This window comes from Vidua chalybeata, chromosome 31 (assembly GCF_026979565.1).
Source record: "Vidua chalybeata isolate OUT-0048 chromosome 31, bVidCha1 merged haplotype, whole genome shotgun sequence".
NCBI lineage: Eukaryota > Metazoa > Chordata > Aves > Passeriformes > Viduidae > Vidua > Vidua chalybeata.
Genome location: NC_071560.1, coordinates 1,227,509 through 1,249,414, shown reverse-complemented (window position 1 = coordinate 1,249,414; position 21,906 = coordinate 1,227,509). Strand labels below are relative to the sequence as shown.

Below are 21,906 nucleotides of genomic sequence, written 5' to 3'. Positions count from 1 at the left end.
CTGTGCATCTCGACTGCTTCTTTGGCTGCATGGGCTGGGAGAAAAGGACTTTTCACAATCTCGGGGTCATCTCGACCACCAGAAAACCGAGAGGGGGGGGTCTCCACTCGTCCCAGTGCCCGGTGAGGGTGGTCAGTGCTCGAGGTGGGGTCGGGGGCACTGAAGGGGGTGACCCTGGGGCAGGATCAGTGCTCAGCAGCGGGGGCTGCCTGGGGACCCCCCCAGTCCCCAAATCACAGCCAGGTCTCCTGCAAGGCACTGAGGGGAGGCTCGTTCACCCCCCTGCCCCCACCAGCGTTGCCACACGCCTTCCCAAAGTGTCCTCAGAATGTCCCCGAGTCTCTGCAGAGGTGACACCGGCCCAATCACAGCCCAGTGGTGATGTTGCTCTGTCCACAGCAACCTCTGGATGTCCTCAATGGCTGTTTGGCACTGCTCGGCCACCGTGTGGCCATTGTGGCCAGGTGAGGGACAGAAGAAGACGGTGTTGATGTCCCCAAGTGTCCCCAGCAGGTGACGTGTGGCCAAGGGGGCACTGGGCTCCCACAGCTGCTTGGCCACGGCCACCGTGACCACCAAGGCCACACGGAAATCAGGGGACACCTCCGTTGTCCCTTCCAGGGCTAACTTGATGTCTCCGAGGCGGTGCTGCAGCTCCTGGGGGAACGCAGTGGCTTCATCACACACGGCCACCAAGTCCCCCAGCAGCCCCAGGTACAGCTCCAGCCACTGCTCCCTCCTGATGGCCCCATCCGCCAGCTGTCCCCTCCTGGTGGCTGCATCCCTGCAGGCATCATGGAGCTTGGTGGCTTCCTTGGCCACCCGGGCCCAGCTGTCCATGAGCCTGTCCAGCACACGCCACCAGGCGCTGGCCAGGGCTCTCACACAGGCCCAGGTGGTCCCTGGTGTGTCCCCGAGGTTGGCCAGGGTCCAGCCAAAGGAGGGGTCAGGGTGTTGGCCCAGGGAGGGGACACGGTAGTGGCGCAGGGTGTCCTGGAGGTGAAAGATCAAGGTCCCCACTGAATTGCAGTGGAAAATCAAGAACCCACAATTCCAATAAAGATTTGTAGGGACGGTCTGTTTATTACAGCGCTGAGCACACGTAGGGATTGTTTCACTTCAAAGGACATGCATGCCCCTGAGGACTCCCAATCCTTGATCATTACCCCTTACTGATTTATATATTCCTAGAATTTCACAAAAGGTTCATGTATTCATTCTGCTGATTTCATGTTACACATACAGATAACTACACTTGTACCTATTTTTTTGTCAGAAAGTACAGAAAGAACTCCTGGGTCACTCTGCCCTGTCTGTTTCAAGGTCTGAGGAGTCTTTCTTATATCTTATCTCTTTAGCTTGGAAATTCACATTCTTTCTCCTCAGCTGGGGCAGTTTTGCTAGTGCTGCAGTTAGCAGACTAAACAGCATATTTTCCTTATGTTAGCAAGCTTAAAGTAGCACATTTCACCTAAATCCAAATGGATTTCTACCCTGTTAAATTTTCACTCTGTCTCATTCCCCCCTTTCCATAAGATGAGAAGTAAATTCTTTTACTTAATGCAAATCCTTATGCTAATAAGTGTCCCTTAATGCTTTACTATGTACATTTGACCTACTAGGCACAATTGCAATAGCACAAGGAGTTCTCAAGCATGCACAATCTTTACTAGTATATACAAGTGTCCTGGCTTGTAAGATAAGCATATATTCTATTTGCCATCTGTCGGAGATGGGGCAGGTATCTTCTGTTGCGTAGTTTTTTTATCTCTTCCAAGAACAATGTCTCCCTCCAGGGAGCTCTCTTCTGTTAATATGCCATTGAATGGCTCACTGCATGACTGAGAAAGTTACATCATCCCATTGTAAGATCCTCCAGCCAGAGGGAGGAGCCAAGCATTCCTACCTGCATAAAATCAGCATTTCTTGAGACAGCAGCTCAGCCTCTTCACTGGATTCCCAGAGGAAGACCAGGCCCATCTACTCTATCACCAGCCTATCAGAGAGAACTACACCCTTCTACTGGATCATCGCTTCAGCAGCATTTCATCTGCCACTCCAGGAGCAGGAGGAACAGCCACCATTTAACTGGACTACCACCAACACCCTGACTCCTCAGGGTATCAGGTTTCTGACTCTATCAGTAGTTTTGTTTGTACTAATTAAATTTTTTTTAATTTAGTTTTTTTCCTAGTAAAGAACTGTTATTCCCATTCCCATATCTTTGCCTGAGAGCCTTTTTATTTTGAAATTGTGGTAATTTGGAGGGAGGGAGTTTACCTTTTCCATTTCATGGGAGGCTCTTGCCTTCCTTCTCAGACTCCTGTCTTTTCAAAGGAAGACAACAAGCACAGTTTTCTGATCAGTGACTGGATGAATCTCGAAGTGGCAGATACTTTGTTTAGTGTCAAGACACGCTATTGTAAAATGCAGGCAAACCCAATCGGAAGAAATGATGATGTCCAACATCAGTTCAGAAGGATGAATGATTTCTTTATTATAACTATGCTATAATACATTAATATACTATATAAAGGAAGATACTAAAACTACATACCTACTTTCTCTAACTACCATATCTAACTACTCACAACTTGTGACCCTGTTCTTGATAGTCCAGACACAGGTGGACCTGATTGGCCACCAGGCTCAAACAATCCTCACCAGAATCCAATCAAGCAATCACCCCAGGTAAACAATTCTCCAAGCACATTCCACATGAGAAAAACAAGGAGCAGAAATAGTTTTCTCTTTCTTTCTCTCTGTGCACCTCTATCAAAAATCCTGAGAGAGAAATGTGTTTGCCACAACACATTAATAGTATTGCTTTCACAAATGTACCCTAGTTGTTCCCCAGCAGCACAAGATTCTAAGTTTACTGTTTGCCACTTTTCATTCACCTTTCATGCCTGCACCCTATGTTCTGATTCATGATTTAATCCTAGTGCGCTGATGGGGTGGATAACATAAACAGTGGCATTATGTACAGTAAGTACAAAGGCAGTGGCCACATTAGAAGCAGGATCATAGGTCACAGATGCTCCTGAGATTTCTTTATATAATCCGAAAATTTACTATAGTCAGTCAGGATTGGAACTTTCTCTCAGAATCAATGGCATTATCCCAGACAATCCTTTGAATTTCAGCTGGAGAATTATTTTCACCCTCTCCCATATGATCAAAGCTGCTGTTGGCTGCATCCAAAACTGTGCTTGTATAAAACTGAAAGCTAAAGACACGTTATCTTGAACCATAGCAAGCGCTCCTACTATGAACTTGTGATCTTGGACCCCAGCCTTTTAGGGATAACTGTAGGGGTTGTTCTAAGTTTGCCAGTCCACCTGCTGCAGTGGCCAGCTCTCTCATAGATCCAGTGTACTGATTAGAACCTGGGACCAAGGCCATTCAGCATTGTTTTGGATAGAGGTATTCCAGGATTTTAATTACAATTATACACAAGGCAATTCTATAAATAAAATTACAAACTACCCTCCCCCCGCAATACACTCATTTTGCCCGAATAAGTTTCAGTCTCAGTTCATTGTCTCTTGGTGTCAATTTCCAAGGGGCTTCTGGTGCCTGCTTCATTCAAGCATGGTGGATCCAGGCATTCTGCTTCTTAATCTTGACTGCAGTGAAGGTGGTGAGAAGCATCTGGAATGGTCCTTCCCACTGTGGTTCCAAAGTCTTTTCTGTAAGAGACTTAACGTATACTTAATTCCCAGGCTGTATGTTATGTTCTGGTTCACTTAGCTCCCTGCTTGGATTTCCAGCCACATGTCTTTTCATTTTCTTTGACCTGTCTACTTAAGCCACCATATAGGTTTCTTGCACTATTCTGGAAATAAAATGTGATTGTCTGGGAATATTGTGACTGGAACTCTTAAAGTGGTATTATTTACTCTGGTCACCTTGACAGTTCTGGTGGGGAATGCTTCTGGCCACCCCGAAAATGTGTTTGTCAATACTCATAAATACTGACACCCCCCTTTCCATGGGGGTTTTGAACAGCCAATTTACCAAATTTACCAATTTACTGCTGTCTGAGTCCATGGCCCCTCCCAATGTGACCAAGTTTTGGTCTGGGGGTATTCTTGGGTTTAGTCTGGAGGCAAGGATCACACTGTCAGTTGACCTGAGTGATAGTGGCATATAAATTCCTGGCAATGATCCTTTCAATCAAATATGTGTTCTAAAAAGCCTGTGGAAGCTACCACTTAAAAAGTCAACACTTCATTTCGATGCACTGTGTAACACTGGCAGTCTTGGTCAATCTGGGAAAGAAGCCACACTTTATAAAAGCTTTTAAGTAGTTAGGCCCCAGTGTGTTTTCTTGTACTGCTCTCTTACTAGTGACTACACAAATGGGGAGGGATTACCAGCTCCCTTTCAATGGTAGCCCACCCCTGTTGGTTATATGTCCCTTTTGATTAGTATTATTATATTCTGGCTTACCTTTAAGGGAAATCTGTCCATAATTACCTCACCTTTTGCTGCTTTCCATCCACCAGCTCATTTATTTTTCCCAATTCTGAGCTCACTCTCTGGTGTGCTTTAATATGCATACTTCCAGCAGCCGGATTATCTCTTGTGCATGTTTGATGTTCTCTCCTTGTGAGGTCAGCAGTCCCCTCTCTCTCTCTCTAGACAGCTCCATGTGCCTGCACAACTCCGAATGCATGTCTAGAGTCTGTCTAAATGTTTATTCTCTTTCCTTTTGCCGTTTCCAAGGCACGGGGCAGTGCAATAATCTTGGCCTTCTGCACAGAGGTGCCTGCTGGTAAGGGTGCAGATTCTATTACCTCTCTGCAGGTAGTGACTGCATATCCAGCAGGTCGCTTTCCACTGGCAACATAGCTACTCTTGTCAGTGAACCAGGTCTCTGCATCGTCCAAAGGAGTGTCCTTTAAGTCTGGGTGGCTGGAGTAAGTAACTTCAGTAGTCTCCAAGCAGTTGTGGTGTACTGCTTCTCCTTGATTTCCACTGAGAAAAGAAGCTGGACTGACAATGTTAGTTACCACTCTCTCTATATCATCTTGTTCTACCATGATGGCCTGGTACTTCAGGAACCTCTGTGGTGAGAGCCGGTGGCCACCCTTTACTTCCAGTACTGCGGGCACTGTGTGGGACACTAGTGGAGTCAATTTCTGTCCCAGGGTAAACTTGCGTGCTTCTTGTACATTCAGCACGACTGCTGCTGCAGCTCTGAGGCAACCTGGCCATCCTTTGGCATTGCACCTAGTTGCTTGGAAAAGTAAGCAACTGCCCTCCAGTATGAATTCAAGTCCTGAGCCACATGGGAGAATAGAAAGAATCTGGAAGTCCTAAAGCTGGAGCTGACATGAGGGCACTCTTTAGCTGGCGAAAGGCCCGAGTGGCTTCCTTTGTCCACTGGAGATCTCTATCTGACAAACTGTCTGTAATTATAAACCCACAGCTGGCACCACCCTGCCATGCCCCTGCCTTTTTCTTTAATACTTTGTATCCTTGGAGTTCTAGGAAGTTTGAAAGGCTTCTTCCTTCTTCCTGTGGAGTTTCCCAGAACTCTGGTTCTTTGCAAGTTGTTCTCCAAACAGAGTGGGGCATTTTGAAGCCTTGAGGCACATGGACCGTGTGAGCTAGGTTTTGTGCCTGCTTTTAGGGCTTTTCTATTCAAGTGCAAAAAAATTTCTGGCTGGCTTCATGGATAGGGAGGCAAAAGAAAGCATCTTTCAGATCTAAAACAGAAAACCAGGTTAGTTCAGGTGTTAAGTTAGTAAGGTATATGGATTTACTACCATAGGATATAAATCCTTTGTTATCTTATTGACAGCCCTCAGTCATGTCACTATCAATGATTGGGCTGATTTCTTCCCTATCTTCTTTTTCAGGGGGTGCTGCTTAATTTTCACTGGTTGTGTCCCTTCCTTAAGCTTGATCACTATGAGGGGTGTTCTTCGCACTCCCTGGTACATCAGAGGCCCATAGCCCTGAAAATACTTGTCCTAATATCTCTTCACTAATTTCCTCCTTATTTTCAATGGCTGTTAATGTTAAACTTAACACCTCTATGTACCTTTGATCATTTACCTCCAGAGTAACCTCCTCATTCTAGAATGTTTAGCAAGTTGGGCATATACAAAATCTTGTAAATACCCCATTGTTACTTTAAAGGTTTGCAAAAGTATGCCTTCTCAGACTGGCCAGTTGTTCCCCACACTACAACATAATAATTCTCCACAGGTACTAAAGCTTTATTTAAAACTGAATATATGGCCCCTGTATCAACCAAAATTCCACCCTTTCCTTTTTCCTGGTCCCACTGCCTCTCGCAGAGGGGTCTGTTACCTCCTAGTTCTGGATGAGATTGGACTGCCAGGAGAGGGATGGGTTCGAGTGGGAATACCTTCAGAGCCTGAGTCCTCTTCCCTTTTGGGGAGGTCCTCCTCATCCTCCCTTACCTTAGGAGGAGCCTTTTACAAATCATGCATTTCGTTTTTGTGTTTCAGGATGATAAGCTTTGTCTGATTTCATACATCGCTGCCTTATATGGCATGTGAACAACAATGTCTGATTTGCCTTCTCTTTGCTCTGGGGTCATGGTTTGACACTGGCACAATGCCAGCGCCCCCATGAAAATGCAGCTTCCCAATAGAAATGCTGTGAGATGTTGTCAGGAACAGAGCAGAGCAGGCCCAAACTTAATAACAAAGAACAAAACTTTACTACTACTATAAAAGACACATACACTAAATCCAGGATGAAGACCCTCTAAAACACTCCTCCTCCCACCCAATTCCAACAAAAACCACAGTGAGACATCACCCGGGATTCCTGATCAAGTTGCCATCCTTCAGATAATCAATACTCAGTCCATCAAGGGAGAGAGGAGTCTCTCATGCGCCATAGACCCCTCCCCCCAGGAAACACTGTTGCCACCTCCTGTGTTTCCATGTCACACATGGCAGCCACCCGGAGAAAAATTTGCCAGCATGACACGCTCCTTTCCATGTCACAGTGCTCTCACCACCGTGCATGGACAGACTGCCCATAGGGCTCCTTTAAGGGTGCTTTGCCACGGACCCAAAGAGACAACAGTTCAGCTTCTCATCTTGGGACTACAGTCCCCCCCATTTTCCCCTGGGGCCAAGGGTCCAAGAAGAACAGAGATCATCATCTTCCTGAAGACAGAGGGCATCACCATTCCCTCCTCTGCTTTTCTCTGTTCTTGCCATTCCTGTGCTGGTGGTTGCTGAAGCAGGTCTCCTTGGGTCACCACTGCATCCCCCTAAAATGCAGTCTCTATTGCAGGAGAATTTGGTTCAGTCTATGGCTAACAAGAAAAGTCCAGCCAAAAGCTACTCCATCATCTCCTCCCACCTAAAAATTTCTTCTAACATCTCAGATCCCAGACTGTATCTCTTCTACTTCAAATCGAGGAGGAGTAATATTTTACAAAGCCTTCATTTTCCAGGATAGGGTTAAAAGTTCAGACTCCCTGGACGGTTGAACTCTCTGCCCAGAACTCTCAACTCCCACACTGGGCATCATCCCCGCCCCCCACCCGCTTCTCCTCTGCCGGCAAATTTCCAGGTGCTGTCAGGCTCTCTGTCTCTTTCCCTCTGGGGGGCGGGTAACAAAGGCATCTCTGCTTCTCTCCACCCTTCCATCCACAGGAGCTGGCTCGGTTCCAGACCTTCAGCGCCCTCCACCTCCCTGGACAAGGCCGCATGGCTTCCCCTCCCCCACCCAGCCTGTGGCTGGGCAGGGGAGAGTCTGCACTCTTCTGCTGACCAGAACCAAAGAGACCATTCCCCTGGGAGTCCTTGCTTTTAACCCCCTGTGTGCTCAGAGGCATGTCCATGCCTTCAGTGGTCACTCCAGGTGCCAATATCCAAATCTGACCACTCATTGGTTTGACCCCACTTCCTGAAAAAAATCACTTCCACAGCAACCACTAGATCACTCATTAAGGTATTTTTAAAAGAAATAATTCCAATAAAAGGGATTGTGGAAGCAACAGACTCAGACAGCAGAACTCATTTTACAGGAAAGATCCTCCAGGGGGTTATGGCAGCTTTAGGAATACAATGGGACCTCCATAACCCCTGGCACCCCAGAGCTCAGGTTGGGTAGAAAGAACGAATGGGGAAAGAAAGAAACACCTTTGGAATCTGGGGAGAGAAACCAAGATGCCATGGGTACAGCTTTTGCCGTTGGCTTTGGCAAGAGTAAGAACCAGACCCAGGGCAGATATTCAATTATCTCCCTCTGGAATTCATGTCTGGAATTCCTTACCCTGGTAATTCTCCACCTAGTGCAGGCTGGACATAAGGGATGTACAGTTAAAGCAGTCTGTGGCCAGAATCCTGTCTCTTGTGAAATCTCTGCCACAGGAAGCTGGGCTGCCACAGAGCCTGCCTTGGCACTTTGTTGTTCCCAACATCCAAGCAGGACATCGGGCCCTGCCTAAGGACTGCAAAGCAGCACCACTGGTGGCCAAGTGGCGTGGCCCGTGCCAAGTGGCCCTGAGGCCAGAAACAGCCGCCAGCACAGCTGAACACGGGGGGACCCCTCAGCCTCGGCTCCAGGGCTCTGAAGCCCCGGAGATTTGCACTTCCCACTTGCAGCAGGAGGATGGGAGGCCCTCACTGAGCCTGCGCTGAAGGCAGCGCAGCAGCAGCCAGGGCTCCACAGCGGGGCAAGGCCCTGGGCCTGCCCACACATCCTCTGCTCAAATCCTCCGCCTGCCCACCCTCCTTTGGCATCTCTAGACACCGGGGCCAATCCTTGCTGCCACTGCTGCCGCTTCAGTGCTTTCTGTGCCTGCACTGCCGCAGCTGCTGGGGAACACAACGGCACAATTCCACTCTGGCTCTCACTTACACTCACACACTGTGCTGCCTGCCATTGCATCCATGGAAAACACACCAGTTCATAGACTTCAACATTTTTAACATTATATTTCTCTACTCAGGCTTGCTCTGCCTTTGCCCCAGGAAAGAAATGTTAAAGGTTTTTTTAAGGGATGTCCCACCACTCAGTGGAGATGAGTTTAACATCTCAACACACTGGGAATGGCCCAAAAGATATCCACAAAGATAACGACCAGCAGCAAAACAGCAACGCCCAGCAGCAAACAGCAACCAACACCTACCCCAGACACTGCCCCCGCAGAGCTGGAGACACCTGCTCTGGAAAAGGCTGAGAAGGAAATCCAGCAGTTCCCACCTAATTAACATCAGAAGCAAAGAAATCCGGGTCCAATAGGAAACCAAATGCTAAAAACTGCACAACTTGAAACTATAGAACATTAAACCAATGGGTTTAGATTGGTTCAGACTGTATCAAGTTTGGGAAAAATCTAGTAAAACCCACGTGTCATGGAATGATTTTCTCTGCACACCCAGGCTATGTGGGGATGGAATGATTTCTGTTGCACATCCTGGCCAGAATCAAGTAATGCCTTGACTCTAACAGTAAAAATATTGGTGGAGTTTTTCCTGCAGTTTCAGGGCAAAGTTTATAGCATTAGAATATTTTTTGTAATAATCCTACTTCTATATTGCTGGTTAGGTTTGCTTCAGGGATGTGAGAATGAGTTTTTCTCTGAGGAGAAGAAGAAAAAACTTAATTGCCTTGTAATTTTTTTGTGTATGTTTGTGCATGGCTCTTAGAGATAAAAAAATTTTGCTCTGGGTTTTTCGATGTTCACCTTTAGGCTGCATTTTGCAAAACTAGAAGAGCTTCACAGGTGACCTTTTCACGCATAAGCAGTCAATAGAATGTTGTTTAAAAAAAAAAAAAAAAAAAAAAAAAAAGGCAGATTCAGAGGGGGCCACTTGTGACTGGAGGGATGGCTGCCCTGGAAGAGAAGCTGCATTCCAGGCAGCCAGCAGAGGAGCTTTAGAAATGCAAATTAACACTGCTGGGGCAAAGTGTGGACAATGTACCCGGCTCTTCTTGCCTGGGGCAGGAATTGGGCTGATTCCCTCTGCCCCTCACCCCAAGCTCTGCCTGCTTGCACAGATGCAATTGGCACAGCTGAAGGCAGAGCCCATGGTGAGATCTCTGACTCTGCAACAGAAACTGGTGAAGCTGCAAAGGGAAATGTTGTGAAAGCAAAATGGAGAATGTTGTGAAAACTTCACTAAAATAAGGAGGGGGATCATGCCTGTGCCCACTCCAACATGTGCTGTCACTGTCTATGCTATACAAGGTGTATCAGAGCACTGGGGCTTTTGCTATAACAAGTTCACGGAAATCAGTTGGAATTCAAGTATTTGATGATGTAATTAGAAAAAAAGCGGTCAATTGATGCAGCCCCGGCGTGAGGGAGCGCCCAAAAAATGGGGAAAAGAAGAAGGGCCACCAGAACAAACCCTACAACCCGGGGACCGAGCAAGAACTAAACAGAGTCAATGAGTGAATCTGCTTGGAGATAGGGTCAGGGACTTGTACATAAGGAAGTAATGGGAGAAACCATCAGTTCCAATAAATGTTACAAATTGACCCAACAGCTGCTCAAAGTCCCGCTAAATTCCTGAACTTCGAGAAGAACAAAGACTTAACAGAACCATGAATATCGGATGTTATACACAAGGAGGGGTGCATATTAACGAGGATAGGCAGCAGGCGGATCGGGAAATCTGAACCTTCCAAGTTCCTCAGCCAGTGGGCAAAGACAGAAGGAGATGCGTCCGGGAAAAGGAGCATAAAAGGAGGCTGCGTACTACAACGAGGGCAGAGACGGCATGGCAAATGCCCCACGGTCTCTCCCTCTGCTCAGCAATAAAGTCACTTTTACAGGACTCCTCGGTCTCCTCTGGGCACAGAAACCTCCGGCGACCTGAACTTCCCCGCACGCTCCCGGCGACGGGGCAGCCACCTCTGTCCTAGCCACAGCAAGCGGGACGAGGCAGCGCTGCTCCGGCAGCGGCTCCTGCCCAGGCAGCGGCGGGAAGGAGAGCGCGGGCAGCCGCTCCCGCAGCGCCCTCGGCCCAGGGCCACCACGGGCCGGACACGGCACAAGCAAGCCGCCGCAGCCCCCTGCCGCCCCCTCCGCCCGCAGCGAGCCCCGAGCCCCCGCAGAACCCAGCGCGGCTCCCACCTGCGCCGGGGCCGCCTCCCAGCTCCGCCAATGCCGCCTCCCCGGCCTCCGGCCGCTGCCGCCGCTCCCGGGCCCGCACAGACGCTCCGCCAATGGCGCCGCTGCCCAGCCAGGGCCGCCCTCAGGCCGCCAGCGGGGCCGTGCTTCGCCCCGCTCTCACCAATCAGCGCGCCACAACCACGACTGACGGCACAGCCGGCCAATCGCAGCGAGGGGCGGGCTCTGCACACGGCACCGCCTCGCCCCGCGCTCTCAGGGCCCCCCGGGTTGGGCGAGGGCAAAGCCGCAGCTGAGGAACAGCCCTGGAACGGGCCCGGGCCCGGGCCGGCATCCAGCGCAAACACAAACAAACTTCTCCGCACCTCCCGACACGGCTTTCCCGGCCCTGCGCCTTCGCTGCCTCCGCCTCTGCGGCAAGCCCACGAGCCCCACTTCTCCTGCCCCTAATTAGCAGCATCAGTGCAGCGCTTTGATTTGCCCCCTAAAAACGGAAAACTGCCCCACACCCCTGTGGATGAGTGGGGGAGGGGAGAGATTTCGGGCAGAAAACTCCAAAACCTGCGAGCAGGAGAATGAGAAGTCAAGGAAGAGCCTTGGATCCAGCTTTCCCCCAGGCCTCCCTCCTTCCAGCTGCACCTCCTCCCCCGGCAGGGCAGGAGACAGGGAATGGGGCCATGCTCAGTTCATCCCCCGTGCCTTCTCCCTTTGCTCAGGGACAGGAGTCGTTCCCCTGCTGCACCCTGCGCTCTCTCCCACCGGAGACTTCTCCAGGAACTTCTCCGAGCGGAGTCCATCCCCTGGGGCACAGCCCCCCTCCAAGTGCTGCAGCGTGAAAAACGCCAATCACTTGTTTTTTTAATTTTTAAAAGCTTAATAAAATGGTTATAAAAATAGTAATACACTTAGAGTAATAAAAATTTAGAGTTAGGACAATTACAAGACAATAAAAAACAAATAATTACGGACACCTGGATGCTCTCAGGCACTTAAGCTAGGACAAGCATGTTTTGTGAACAAAGGAATAACTCTTAAAGCTCTACACTGTTGCATATTCATACATACTTCATGGTTATGCATACATTCTATTTAAAATAAGAAACTGTCTGGAATATGTCAATTCCTTCTTTTAATCCCCACGGTATCTTCGAGTCTGAGCAAGGCCTAAAGAAATTAGCTTCTTCTGGTAAGAAACCCATAAATTCTTCTTCTCTGGAAGATTTAGTTGTTCTGTGACTGTTATCTTGAAGCGAGTATCTCAGTCTTTAAAAAAAAAACCCACATACATTGTTTCTATTTTAAGTACAAAACTACATTTACCATACTATTAAAATATTAATACAGCACTTCTAATCAATATAATACATATCGTATTCAATTTAATATTTGCAAAAAGCCCATCATATAATATGCATTTTTCACCAAGGACATCCCGAGGCTGCTGCAGGGACAGCGATGTCACCGCTGTGATGTCACTGGGGATGGTGACATCATCAGGGACATCACTGCTGTCACTTGTCCCCTCTCCTCTCCCACACGAGATTTGAGACAAATTTGGGGAATTTTCTGGGAATTTTCATTGAAATTGTCCCAAATGCTGATGGGAATTCCTGGGGTGACATCACTGGGGACACTTGGGGACACTCTGAGGACGCTCTGGGGACACTCATGGAGGCGGGGGCGGCTCAGGGGGCGAGTGACCCCCTCGGTGCCTTGCAGCAGAGGCAGCTTTCTGCTGTGGCTGCAGCAGAGCCGGGTTATGAATGACAATAGAATAATTGGCTTCTGCATTTCTGCATTGGCCTCTGCACATTGTTATTGATCACAAGGACTTTGCTATGGTACTTGAGATTGATATTGATTATTGATGATTCCTTGTAGCTGCTCGCTGGTACAATAAAATCGATTTGTTTATGTGTGCACTGTGTAACCAATTTAATGCTAGAGTAATAAATAGATATTATATCATAGGCCTTAAAATATTAAAAATAGATAAATATGAAATAGATCAATGATAAATATTGAAATAGAGACTATGCAGTGTTAAAATGCTTTTGTGTGACTGACTCAGGTGTAAAACAATTCCATTGTTTCTCACATCTGCGGCCCGGCCTCTCCAGGTGATAACAATGACACAAACCTGAGAAGAATTTATGAATTTATCAGGGGCTCTGAAACAACAGGATGGAACCATGAGAAGAAATCAAATATATTGACTTGATCTGCAGAATGTCCTGCTGACAAGTCAGAGGTGAGAACCAAACAAGAGTTCCTGGAACATCCAAACCTGCTGGGAGTGTTTGAATAATGTCAAAACTCAGGAATGCGTTTGCAGCCCTGCAGTGGAACCGGATCCGGAGAACGAAGGGTTAAGTTAACGGTGAGTTCTTTGGCCGAGCTCCAAAACCCTTTTTTATCCCTTACTAAACTTTGTTTAATAATTATTTATAATTATTATTAATTATAATTATTATTAAACTTTGTTTCATAATCCCTTAGTGAACTTTGTTTTTCACACCGGGCTGGGATTTGGGGGGGCCAGGGGCGTCCCCAGGCAGTCCCCGCTGCTGAGAACTGACCCCCCCGAGCACCGGGCCCGGACCCCCTTTGTGCCCCCCCCCCCATCACGGGGGTTCCGCCCCCTCCCCTTTGACCCCCGGAGCCACGGGACCCCTGGGAACAGCGCCGGGACTGGGGGGGCCCAGGGATGTGAGAAATGGATTCGTAAAGGATTCCCAAAACCTGGCAGAAAGCTCACACAGCTTTGGACAAGTCCGGGCAAACTCTGAGATTTTATTGTGCCAGTGAGCAGCTGCAAGGAATTATCAATAATCAATATCAGTATTGAGCAGCAGAGCAAAATGCTTGTGGTCAATAGGAACCTGCAAAAGCCAATAGAGAAATGCAAAAGCCTTCTGATTGTTCTCAGAATGTCCCCAAGTGTCCCCAGTGATGTCACCCCAGGAATTCCCATCAGGATTTGGGACAATTTTGATGAAAATTCCCAGAAAATTCCCCAAATTTGTCTCAAATCCTGTGCAGGGAGGGGACAAGTGACAGCCGCGATGTCCCTGATGATGTCATCACTCCAATGACATCACAGTGGTGACATCACTGTCCCTGCAGCAGCCTCAGGATGTCCGCGATGGCTTTTTGGCACTGCTCAGCCACTGTGCGGCCACTGGGGCCACCGGAGCCACCAGGGGGCTTCACGAGGAGCCTGCAGATGTCCCCAAGTATTCCCAGCAGGTGACGCGTGGCCAGGCAGGCACTGGCTTCCCACAGCCGCTCGGCCATGGCCACCTTGGCCACCAAGTCCTCGAGGACATCGGGGGATGCCTCATTTGTTCCCTTCAGAATGGCCTCAATGGCCTCAAGCTGGCGACACGTCCCCCAGACGAAATACCTGGCTCTTTTACACGCGACCAACAAGTGCTCCCAGGGCCACCTCTGAGCACCGTCCCCTTCTGGTGGCTGCCTCCTCCTCACTGGTGGCCATCTCCTCCTCTCCAGTGGCTGCCTCCTCCTCGTTGGTGGCCGTAGCCACCTGGGCCTCACGCACGGCCCCTGCCGAGGCCACCTCCTCCGTGTCCAGGGCCACTGGTGGCTGCTGGGCCTCAGCCACTGGGTTGTCCCCAGCTGTCTTCTGATGGGCAGCCTCGTCCTGCAGGTCTCCGGCATGGCTGGTGGCCTCGCTGGTGGCCTCGCTGGTGGCCTCTCCCCGCAGGCCTTGGAGAGCTCGTTGGCCTCCCAGACCAGCAGGCCCTAGCTCTGTGCAAGCACATCCAACTCCTGCCAGGCCCAGGCCGAGGCTCGCACATCGGCCCGGGTGGCCCCAGGGGTGGCCCCAAGGGTGGCCAGGGCCTGGCCCAGGGAGGGGACATTGTGGTGGCCCCAGGAGGTGACACCATGGTGGTTCAGGGTCTTACAGAGGCTCCAGGCGAAGTCCCTCAGGCGCTCACGCAGGAACTTTGGGTATACAAGCTGCTGCTCATCCCTCTGTGGCCCAGTCACAGTGGCCGCCACCTTGCCCAGGGTGGCCACCACGTCCACCAGCACCTTCAGCAGCTGGGGGGGACACCTGGGGAGGGGACAAGGGAGGTGTCGGGGACCTGGTGGCCCCTGTGCCCTCCTGGTGTCCCCTCTGTCCCTTTGTCACCCCTTCATCCCCTCTGCCATCCCCCCGCTGTCCCCCCTCTCTGCCACCCTTGGTCCCCTCCACCCCTCTATTACCTCCCCCCTTCCTCCCACACCCTCCTGTCCCCTCTGTCCCCCCCTGTCCCCTCCCCCCCCTCCATGCCGGGATTGTCGCACCTCGTAGGGCTCCATGGCCGCTGGGGACACTCTGGGGACACTCTGGGGACACAGGATGATGAACACGCCCTGGTGACTGTTGGGGACACCCAGGAATGTGGCGCAGCCGGATGGAGGAAGTAGGAAGAGGTGACGTCACCGTCCCCACTGCCTCCCAATCCGTGGGGCCAGGGCAGGGTCCCCAATGTCCCTCCAGTGTCCCCAGCAGGACCCCAATGTCCCCTGAGTGTCCTCACATGGCCCTGGTGTTGCCCCGATGTTCCCAGCATGGCCCAAGTGTCCCCTTGATGTCCTCTTGGGGACACTGGGGACACATCGGGGTCCTGTTCGGGACCTTGGGGACACCCCCAAGGTGTCCTTTCCCTTGGGGACACCGGGGCCACCCTGATGTCCCCGGTCCTGTTTTGGATCACCACAATTTCCCCACAGTGTCCCCAGCAGGACCCCCGTGTGTCCCGTGTCCCCAACAGGACATCAGGGGGACACTTGGGCCTTGTTGGGGAAATGGGGGCAACACCGGGGTCATGTTAGGACACTCAGGGGACATCGGGGTCCCCTTGGGGACATCCGGGGGACATTGGAGACCCTGCCCTGGCCCCGCGGGCAGGGGGGGACGGTGACGTCACCTCTTCCTGTTTCCCCTATCTGGCCTCGCCATGTTCCTGAGTGTCACCCAAGTGTGACCCCATGTCACCCGGGCATGTTCACCTCCAGGAGTGTCCCCAGAGTGTCCCTGGAGTGTCCCCAGAGTGTCCCCAGCAGCCATGGAGGTGTGACAATCCTGGACCAGGGGGACAGAGGGGACAGGGGGGACAGGGGGGGACAGGGGACATAGGGGGCGGTGAAAGGGGGCAGTGGGGGATGGAGGGGACACGGGGGTGGCTGAAGGGGACAGGGGGTTGCAAAGGGGACAGGAGGGAGTGGAAGGAAGGGGGGAGGGGACAGAGGGGAGAAGGGCACCGAGGGTGGCAGAGGGGACAGCATGGGGTAGCAGAAGGGACGAGGGGGTGGCAAAGGGACAGAGGGGACAGCAAAGCCCTCCAGGGAGGGGCAAAGGGGACCCCGGGAGGGCACAGCGGCCACCGCAGGAGGCCACAAGTGCCACCAGTTCCCTGACACCTCCCCTGTCCCCTCCCCAGGTGTCCCTGTACCCACTGGAGTCACTGGTGGACGTGGTGGCCACCCTGGGCGAGGTGGCGGCCACCGTGACCGGGCCACAGAGTGACGTGCGGCGGCACGTGTCCCCAAAGTCCCTGCACATGACCCTGAGGGGATTCACCTGGAGCCTCCATGAGACCCTGGACCACAGCAAAGTCACCTCCCTGGGCTACCCTGGTGTCCCCTCCCTGGGCCACCCCTGGGGGTCACCTGGGCCGATGTGAGAGCCGCGGTCAGTGCCTGGCAGGACTTGGTGGTCAGGCTCGAGGACAGCTGGGCCCTGCTGGCCTGGGATGCTGACGAGCTCCGTGATGCCTGCTGGCATGCAGCCATCGCCGCCACTGGGGCCAGGGACCCGCAGGATGAGGCCACCCACAGGAGGACAGCTGGGAGCAACCTGGTGGCCATGGCCCAGCAGCTGGAGGTGGCCCTGGACAGGGAAAAGAGGGCCTCGGCAGGGGCTGCGCATGATGCACAGGTGGCAGCGGCCACCAACAAGGCCATGGAAGAGGCCATGGTGGCCATCAGCCAGGCAATGGTGGCCACCAGAAGGGGACAGTGGGCACGGGTGGCCCTGGGGCCACTGGAGCGCTTGGTGGCCACATGTCACAGAGCCACTGCATTCCCCCAGGAGCTGCAGTGGCGGCTCAGGGCCATCGAGGCCACCCTGGAGGGGACAGAGGAGGCGTCCCCCAATGTCCCCGAGGCCTTGGTGGCCGAAGTGGCCGACATTGAGAGGCTGTGGGAGGCTAGCACCCTCCTGTTCACACGACACCTGCTGGGGACACTCGGGGACATCCACGACCTCCTCTTGAGTCCCTGTGGTGGTCGCGGTGGCCCCACTGGCCCTGGCCGCTGTACAGTGGCCAAGCAGTGCCAAAAAGCCATCAGGAACATCCCGAATCTGCTGAAGGACAGTAACGTCACTGCTGTGACGTCATCACAGCAGTGACATCATCAGGGACATCGCTGGTGTCACCTGTCCTCTCCCCACATGAGATTTAAGACAAATTTGGGGAATTTTATGGGAATTTTCATTGAAATTGTCCCAAATGCTGATGGGAATTCCTGGGGTGACATCACTAGGGGCACTCAGGGGCACTTTGGGGACACTCAGGGAGGACACTCTGGGAACACTCAGGGATACTCAGGGGACACTCAGGGACATGCAGGGACACTCAGGGACACTCTGAGGACACTCTGAGGACTTTCCAGGACACTCAGGGACAGGGGACAGTGGTGAATGAGTCCCCTCAAGAGCTCCCAGTTCTCCATCGTGGCCGCAGCAGAGCCGGGTCATAAATGACAATTTAATAATTGGCTTCTGCAATTCTGTATGGGCTTCTGCACTTTTGTATTGCCTTTTGCACAATGTTATTGGACACCAGCAATTTGATACGGTATTTGATACTGATATTGATTATCAATGATTCCTTGTCGCTGCTGGCTGGTACAATATAATCTATCAGTTCATGTGTGCACCGTGTAACCTATAAATAAATAAATACCCTCTGCCCTTTAAATAACCTATAAATAAATAAATACCCTCAGTATAAATCAGACTGGGTTGCTCTGAACTCTGTGTCTGACACATCACCCAACTCCACTGAGGGACAAGTGGTCAATGAAGCCATCACAAGGTTCCCTGAGGGGAGCACAGCCAGGGAGCTGCTTCAAGGCTCTGTCACTGAGATATTTACCCTGAAAACCCTGGGTGGGATAGAAATACACCCAAGCAGATGGCAAGGTTGAAGTGATATCAAAGCCTCGTGGTGTGTGGGTTAAACCAGGGGGTCCCTAAAGCTGGAGATTGGTCAGAGCTTTACCAAGTGAGGCAAAATTATGGTGAATCACCCATTGGTTTTTTAAACAGCCTAAGAGAAACTGCCATCAAATATTGTGATCTAGATCCTGAATCAGCTGATGGTAAAGGACATTTAGCGCTTTTGTTTATGGGTCGGGCTTCCAACCTGATATAAAAAGCAAAGATAAAGGGAATTTGAGATAAATTATTAGAGGTAGCCTTGATGGTGTTTCAAGCCAGGGGCCCAACTGAAAGTGTTAAACCCCAACCTAGCAAGAAGGCAGCTCAGGAAAAGTCACCCAAGAAAGCTTCCACTTGGGAGAAGGACCAGTGTGCATCCTGTAAGGAACGGGGCATTGGAAAAAGGCCTGTCCAGTGCTGAAAGAAAAACCATCAGTGCCCCAAGTGCCAGCAGTACAAACCTCCAGCAGCTCAGGCTCTGAGTGATGGGGACCAAGGACTGCCCCCAGCAGGGCCTTCGGTTAGATCTGAAAAAGGAAAAAAAAATAAAAACCCGTGACTGTCTCAGACACAGCTTGGCCTTAACTGGCCAATCACTCAAAACAACCTCAGCACCTGATGGTGTCCCATTAACAAATCACTGTTCAGTGAATAATCTCCATAACATACTCCATATGCTGAACACCAGGAGCAGAGAACAGAGATAAGAATTGTTTTCTCTTTGTCTCTGAGCTTCCTTGCTGCCTTTCCCAGGGATTGTTCCTTGGGAAGTTGTGTCTTCTGCTCTCAGTGGAAAGAGCTGCGGCCACAATTCACCCTTCTCATGATAACAAAAAAAGAAAGGAGACTGTGTTTGCTACTCTTCGGCTGGGCCCTTGCAGAAAGAGAACAAACACGTCTCGAGAGGTTTATCCCTTGCCAATCAAAACCTCAGTCGGGTGCTGGCGTAGAAGGATCAGGGAGATTCTTTGCCTGTAGAATATCTGCTTCTATCAAATGTTTAAAACAAGGTTTACAATATAAGAAAACCAAACATTTCCTTCCAATTAATTCTAAAAACATACTTTATTTCCATTTATCTGCCAGTAACTCATCCCTCGTCCACCCACGTAACCAAAAACTGCGGCATTCGTCAGGTAATCACCCTGTGCCACCAACACTGCAGAAAGGGAGCAGATGATGAAGAAGAAGAAGCCCAAGACAATGCCCGATGCCCTCCATCTTGGCTCCATACTAAAACACCCCAAAACCCAAATTTCTCACCCCAGTGACACACTATGCTATTCTCTAGTGTCTGTCTCACACTCTCGTAGGCTCTTGTCCACCTCGATGTCCTGGAAGCTCTCTCCATGGGTGAGGGTCAAAGGCAGTGTTTCTTAGGGGGTCAGGGCCCCTCATAGCAGGCAGAGAAATATTCCCCGTGCCCTGGGTTCCCACAGAGTTTCTGGAAGACACTGGAGCAGCACATTCGGGGTTAAATGCCTTAGAGGGGAAACTGAGTCACGACACTGCACACGTTGTTGGGGCGAGTGGGATAAGCAAAACAAAATACAGCAAAATTGCATCCAAATACCCAAAAATTGCATCAAAATACCCCAAAATACGGTCAGGGACCCCAAAATTACCCCAAAATACCTCAAAATCCCATCAGGGACCCTGAAATTACCCCAAATCACCCCAAATTACCCCCAAATTGTCGGAGAAGTGCCGCGGGAGACAAGACTCATGATATCATGATCATCAAGTCTCAGTTTATTGCAACAAATTACAAAGTTTATATATACTTGTTAATTAGTTCATGCATGTTGCAAAAGCCAAGCTCATGATTGGTTGCTGTGTGATTTGCGCATCTGTCTTGTTCGGTTGCTCTTGCTGTTCTTGTGATTGATACTTTTTGGTTCTTCTCTATCTATTTCTACATACCAAGCAGTTTTCAGCATTCTGATTCTTGCAAACTCTGATTTCTACATATCCTGATTTCTATACCCAGGGTCATGCTGACCATTGCAGCAGTCACGTAGCCCCTCATACTTTGACTAATTTTACAGTTTCATGTCCCTTGCTGTTTAACCATTCTTCTGCTAAGCTCTCTACACCAAATCCCATGAGGGACCCCAAAATCACCCCAAGTCACCCCAAAATACAGTTAGGGACCCCAAAATTCCCCCAGAATTGCCCCAAAATTATCCCAAAATCCAGTCACTGTCTCCCCAAAATCCCATCAGGGACCCTGAAATTGCACCAAAATACCCCCAGATTAATCCCAAATCCCCCCAAAATATGGTCAGGAATCCCCTAAATCCCATCAGGGACCTGAAATTGCACCAAATCACCTCCAAATTGCATGAGGGACCCCCAAAATCCCATCAGGGACCCCAAAATTACCCAAAGTCCAGTCAGGGATTCCAGAATCCCCCAAAATACAGTCAGGGATCCCAAAATTACCCTAAAATCTGATCAGAGAGCCAAAATTACCCCAAAATTACATGAAAATACCCAAAATCCTATCAGGGACCCCAAAATTACCCCAAATCTTCCCAGAATCTGGTCAAGGACCCCAAAATGACCCCAAATCCCCCCAAAATCGCCCCAAATCCAGCCAGGGACCCACAAAGTCCACTCGGGGACCCCCAACATTCCCTCGGGATGCTCCAAACCCAGTCAGGAACCCCCAAAATCCTCACGAACCCCCTCAGGACCCCCCAAAATCCTGCCAAAAACTCCCTCAGAACGCCCCCAACTCCCCTGACGACTCCCCAAATTCCTTCAGGACCCCCAGTTCCCCCCCAGGATTTCCCAAAGCCCCTCAGGACCCCCCAAACCCCCCCAGAACCCTCCAAAAGCCCACGAATCCCCTCAGGATTCCCAAAGCCCTTCATGACCCCTCACATCCACTCAGGACCCCCCATACCTCCTCACATCCCCTCAGCCCCCTCACATCCCCCCAAACCTCCTCAGGACCCCCAGACCCTCTCAGGACCCCCCAAATCCCCTCATGACCCCTCACAACCCCCCCATTCCCCCTCAGGAACCCCCAAAATCCCCCCAGATCCACTCACATCCCCTCATAACCTCCCTAAACCCCCTCAGGACCCCCAGTTCTCCCTCAGATCCCCGCAAACCCCCTCAGACCCCCCACTAAATCCCCTCAGGACCCCCCAAACCTCCCCAAATCCCCTCAGCCCCCCCCCCCCCAAACCCACTCAGGACATCCCAAATCCCCTCAGAATCCCCCAAATCCCCTCAGGACCCCCCAAATCCCCTCAGACCCCCCCCAAAATTCCCGCAAGACCCCCCATTCTCCCTCAGGACCCCCTAAACCCCCTCAAATCCCCCCCTAAATCCCCTCAGGACCCCCAATTCTCCCTCAGACCCCCCCAAACCCCCTCATAACCCACCCCCGGCCCCCTCCTCACCGCCCCCCCCGCTCCCGCCGCTGCCCGGGGCTGACCGCCGTCGCTGTCGCCCATCCCGCGCTGCCGGGGGGGTCCCGGGGCTCCCTCGGCGCCCCCAAATTCCCTTCCCGCCCCACCCCCGCGGCCCCGCTCCGCCGGGCTGGGCCCCACCGGGACCACAATGCACC

General features: G+C 51.2%; 1 protein-coding gene and 1 long non-coding RNA gene across 7 annotated transcripts; both read right to left on the bottom strand.

Moving 5' to 3' along the window:
- Nucleotides 1-2,472: 2,472 nt before the first annotated feature.
- Nucleotides 2,473-11,342, bottom strand: LOC128801811 (uncharacterized). Its single transcript, XR_008435261.1, has 2 exons — nucleotides 11,090-11,342; nucleotides 2,473-5,717 (listed from the first exon to the last, which is right to left on the bottom strand). It is a non-coding gene; the product is annotated as an uncharacterized LOC128801811 (long non-coding RNA).
- A 598-nt stretch (nucleotides 11,343-11,940) lies between these two features.
- LOC128801794 (uncharacterized) lies at nucleotides 11,941-21,869 on the bottom strand. Of its 6 annotated transcripts, XM_053967926.1 has the most exons (6): nucleotides 21,775-21,869; nucleotides 20,709-20,776; nucleotides 19,627-19,777; nucleotides 18,993-19,140; nucleotides 18,785-18,850; nucleotides 13,860-15,167 (listed from the first exon to the last, which is right to left on the bottom strand). In XM_053967926.1, exons 4-6 carry the CDS (start codon nucleotides 18,995-18,997, stop codon nucleotides 14,852-14,854), a joined length of 387 nt encoding a protein of 128 aa, XP_053823901.1. In that variant the 5' UTR covers nucleotides 18,998-19,140; nucleotides 19,627-19,777; nucleotides 20,709-20,776; nucleotides 21,775-21,869; the 3' UTR covers nucleotides 13,860-14,851. The 6 variants fall into 6 exon arrangements, 4 of the variants coding, with proteins under 4 accessions (XP_053823901.1, XP_053823900.1, XP_053823899.1 ...); XR_008435242.1 differs by lacking the exons at nucleotides 13,860-15,167; nucleotides 18,993-19,140 and adding an exon at nucleotides 11,941-12,349 and having other exon boundaries at nucleotides 19,587-19,777; XR_008435243.1 differs by lacking the exons at nucleotides 13,860-15,167; nucleotides 18,993-19,140 and adding an exon at nucleotides 11,941-12,349.
- Nucleotides 21,870-21,906: the final 37 nt, after the last annotated feature.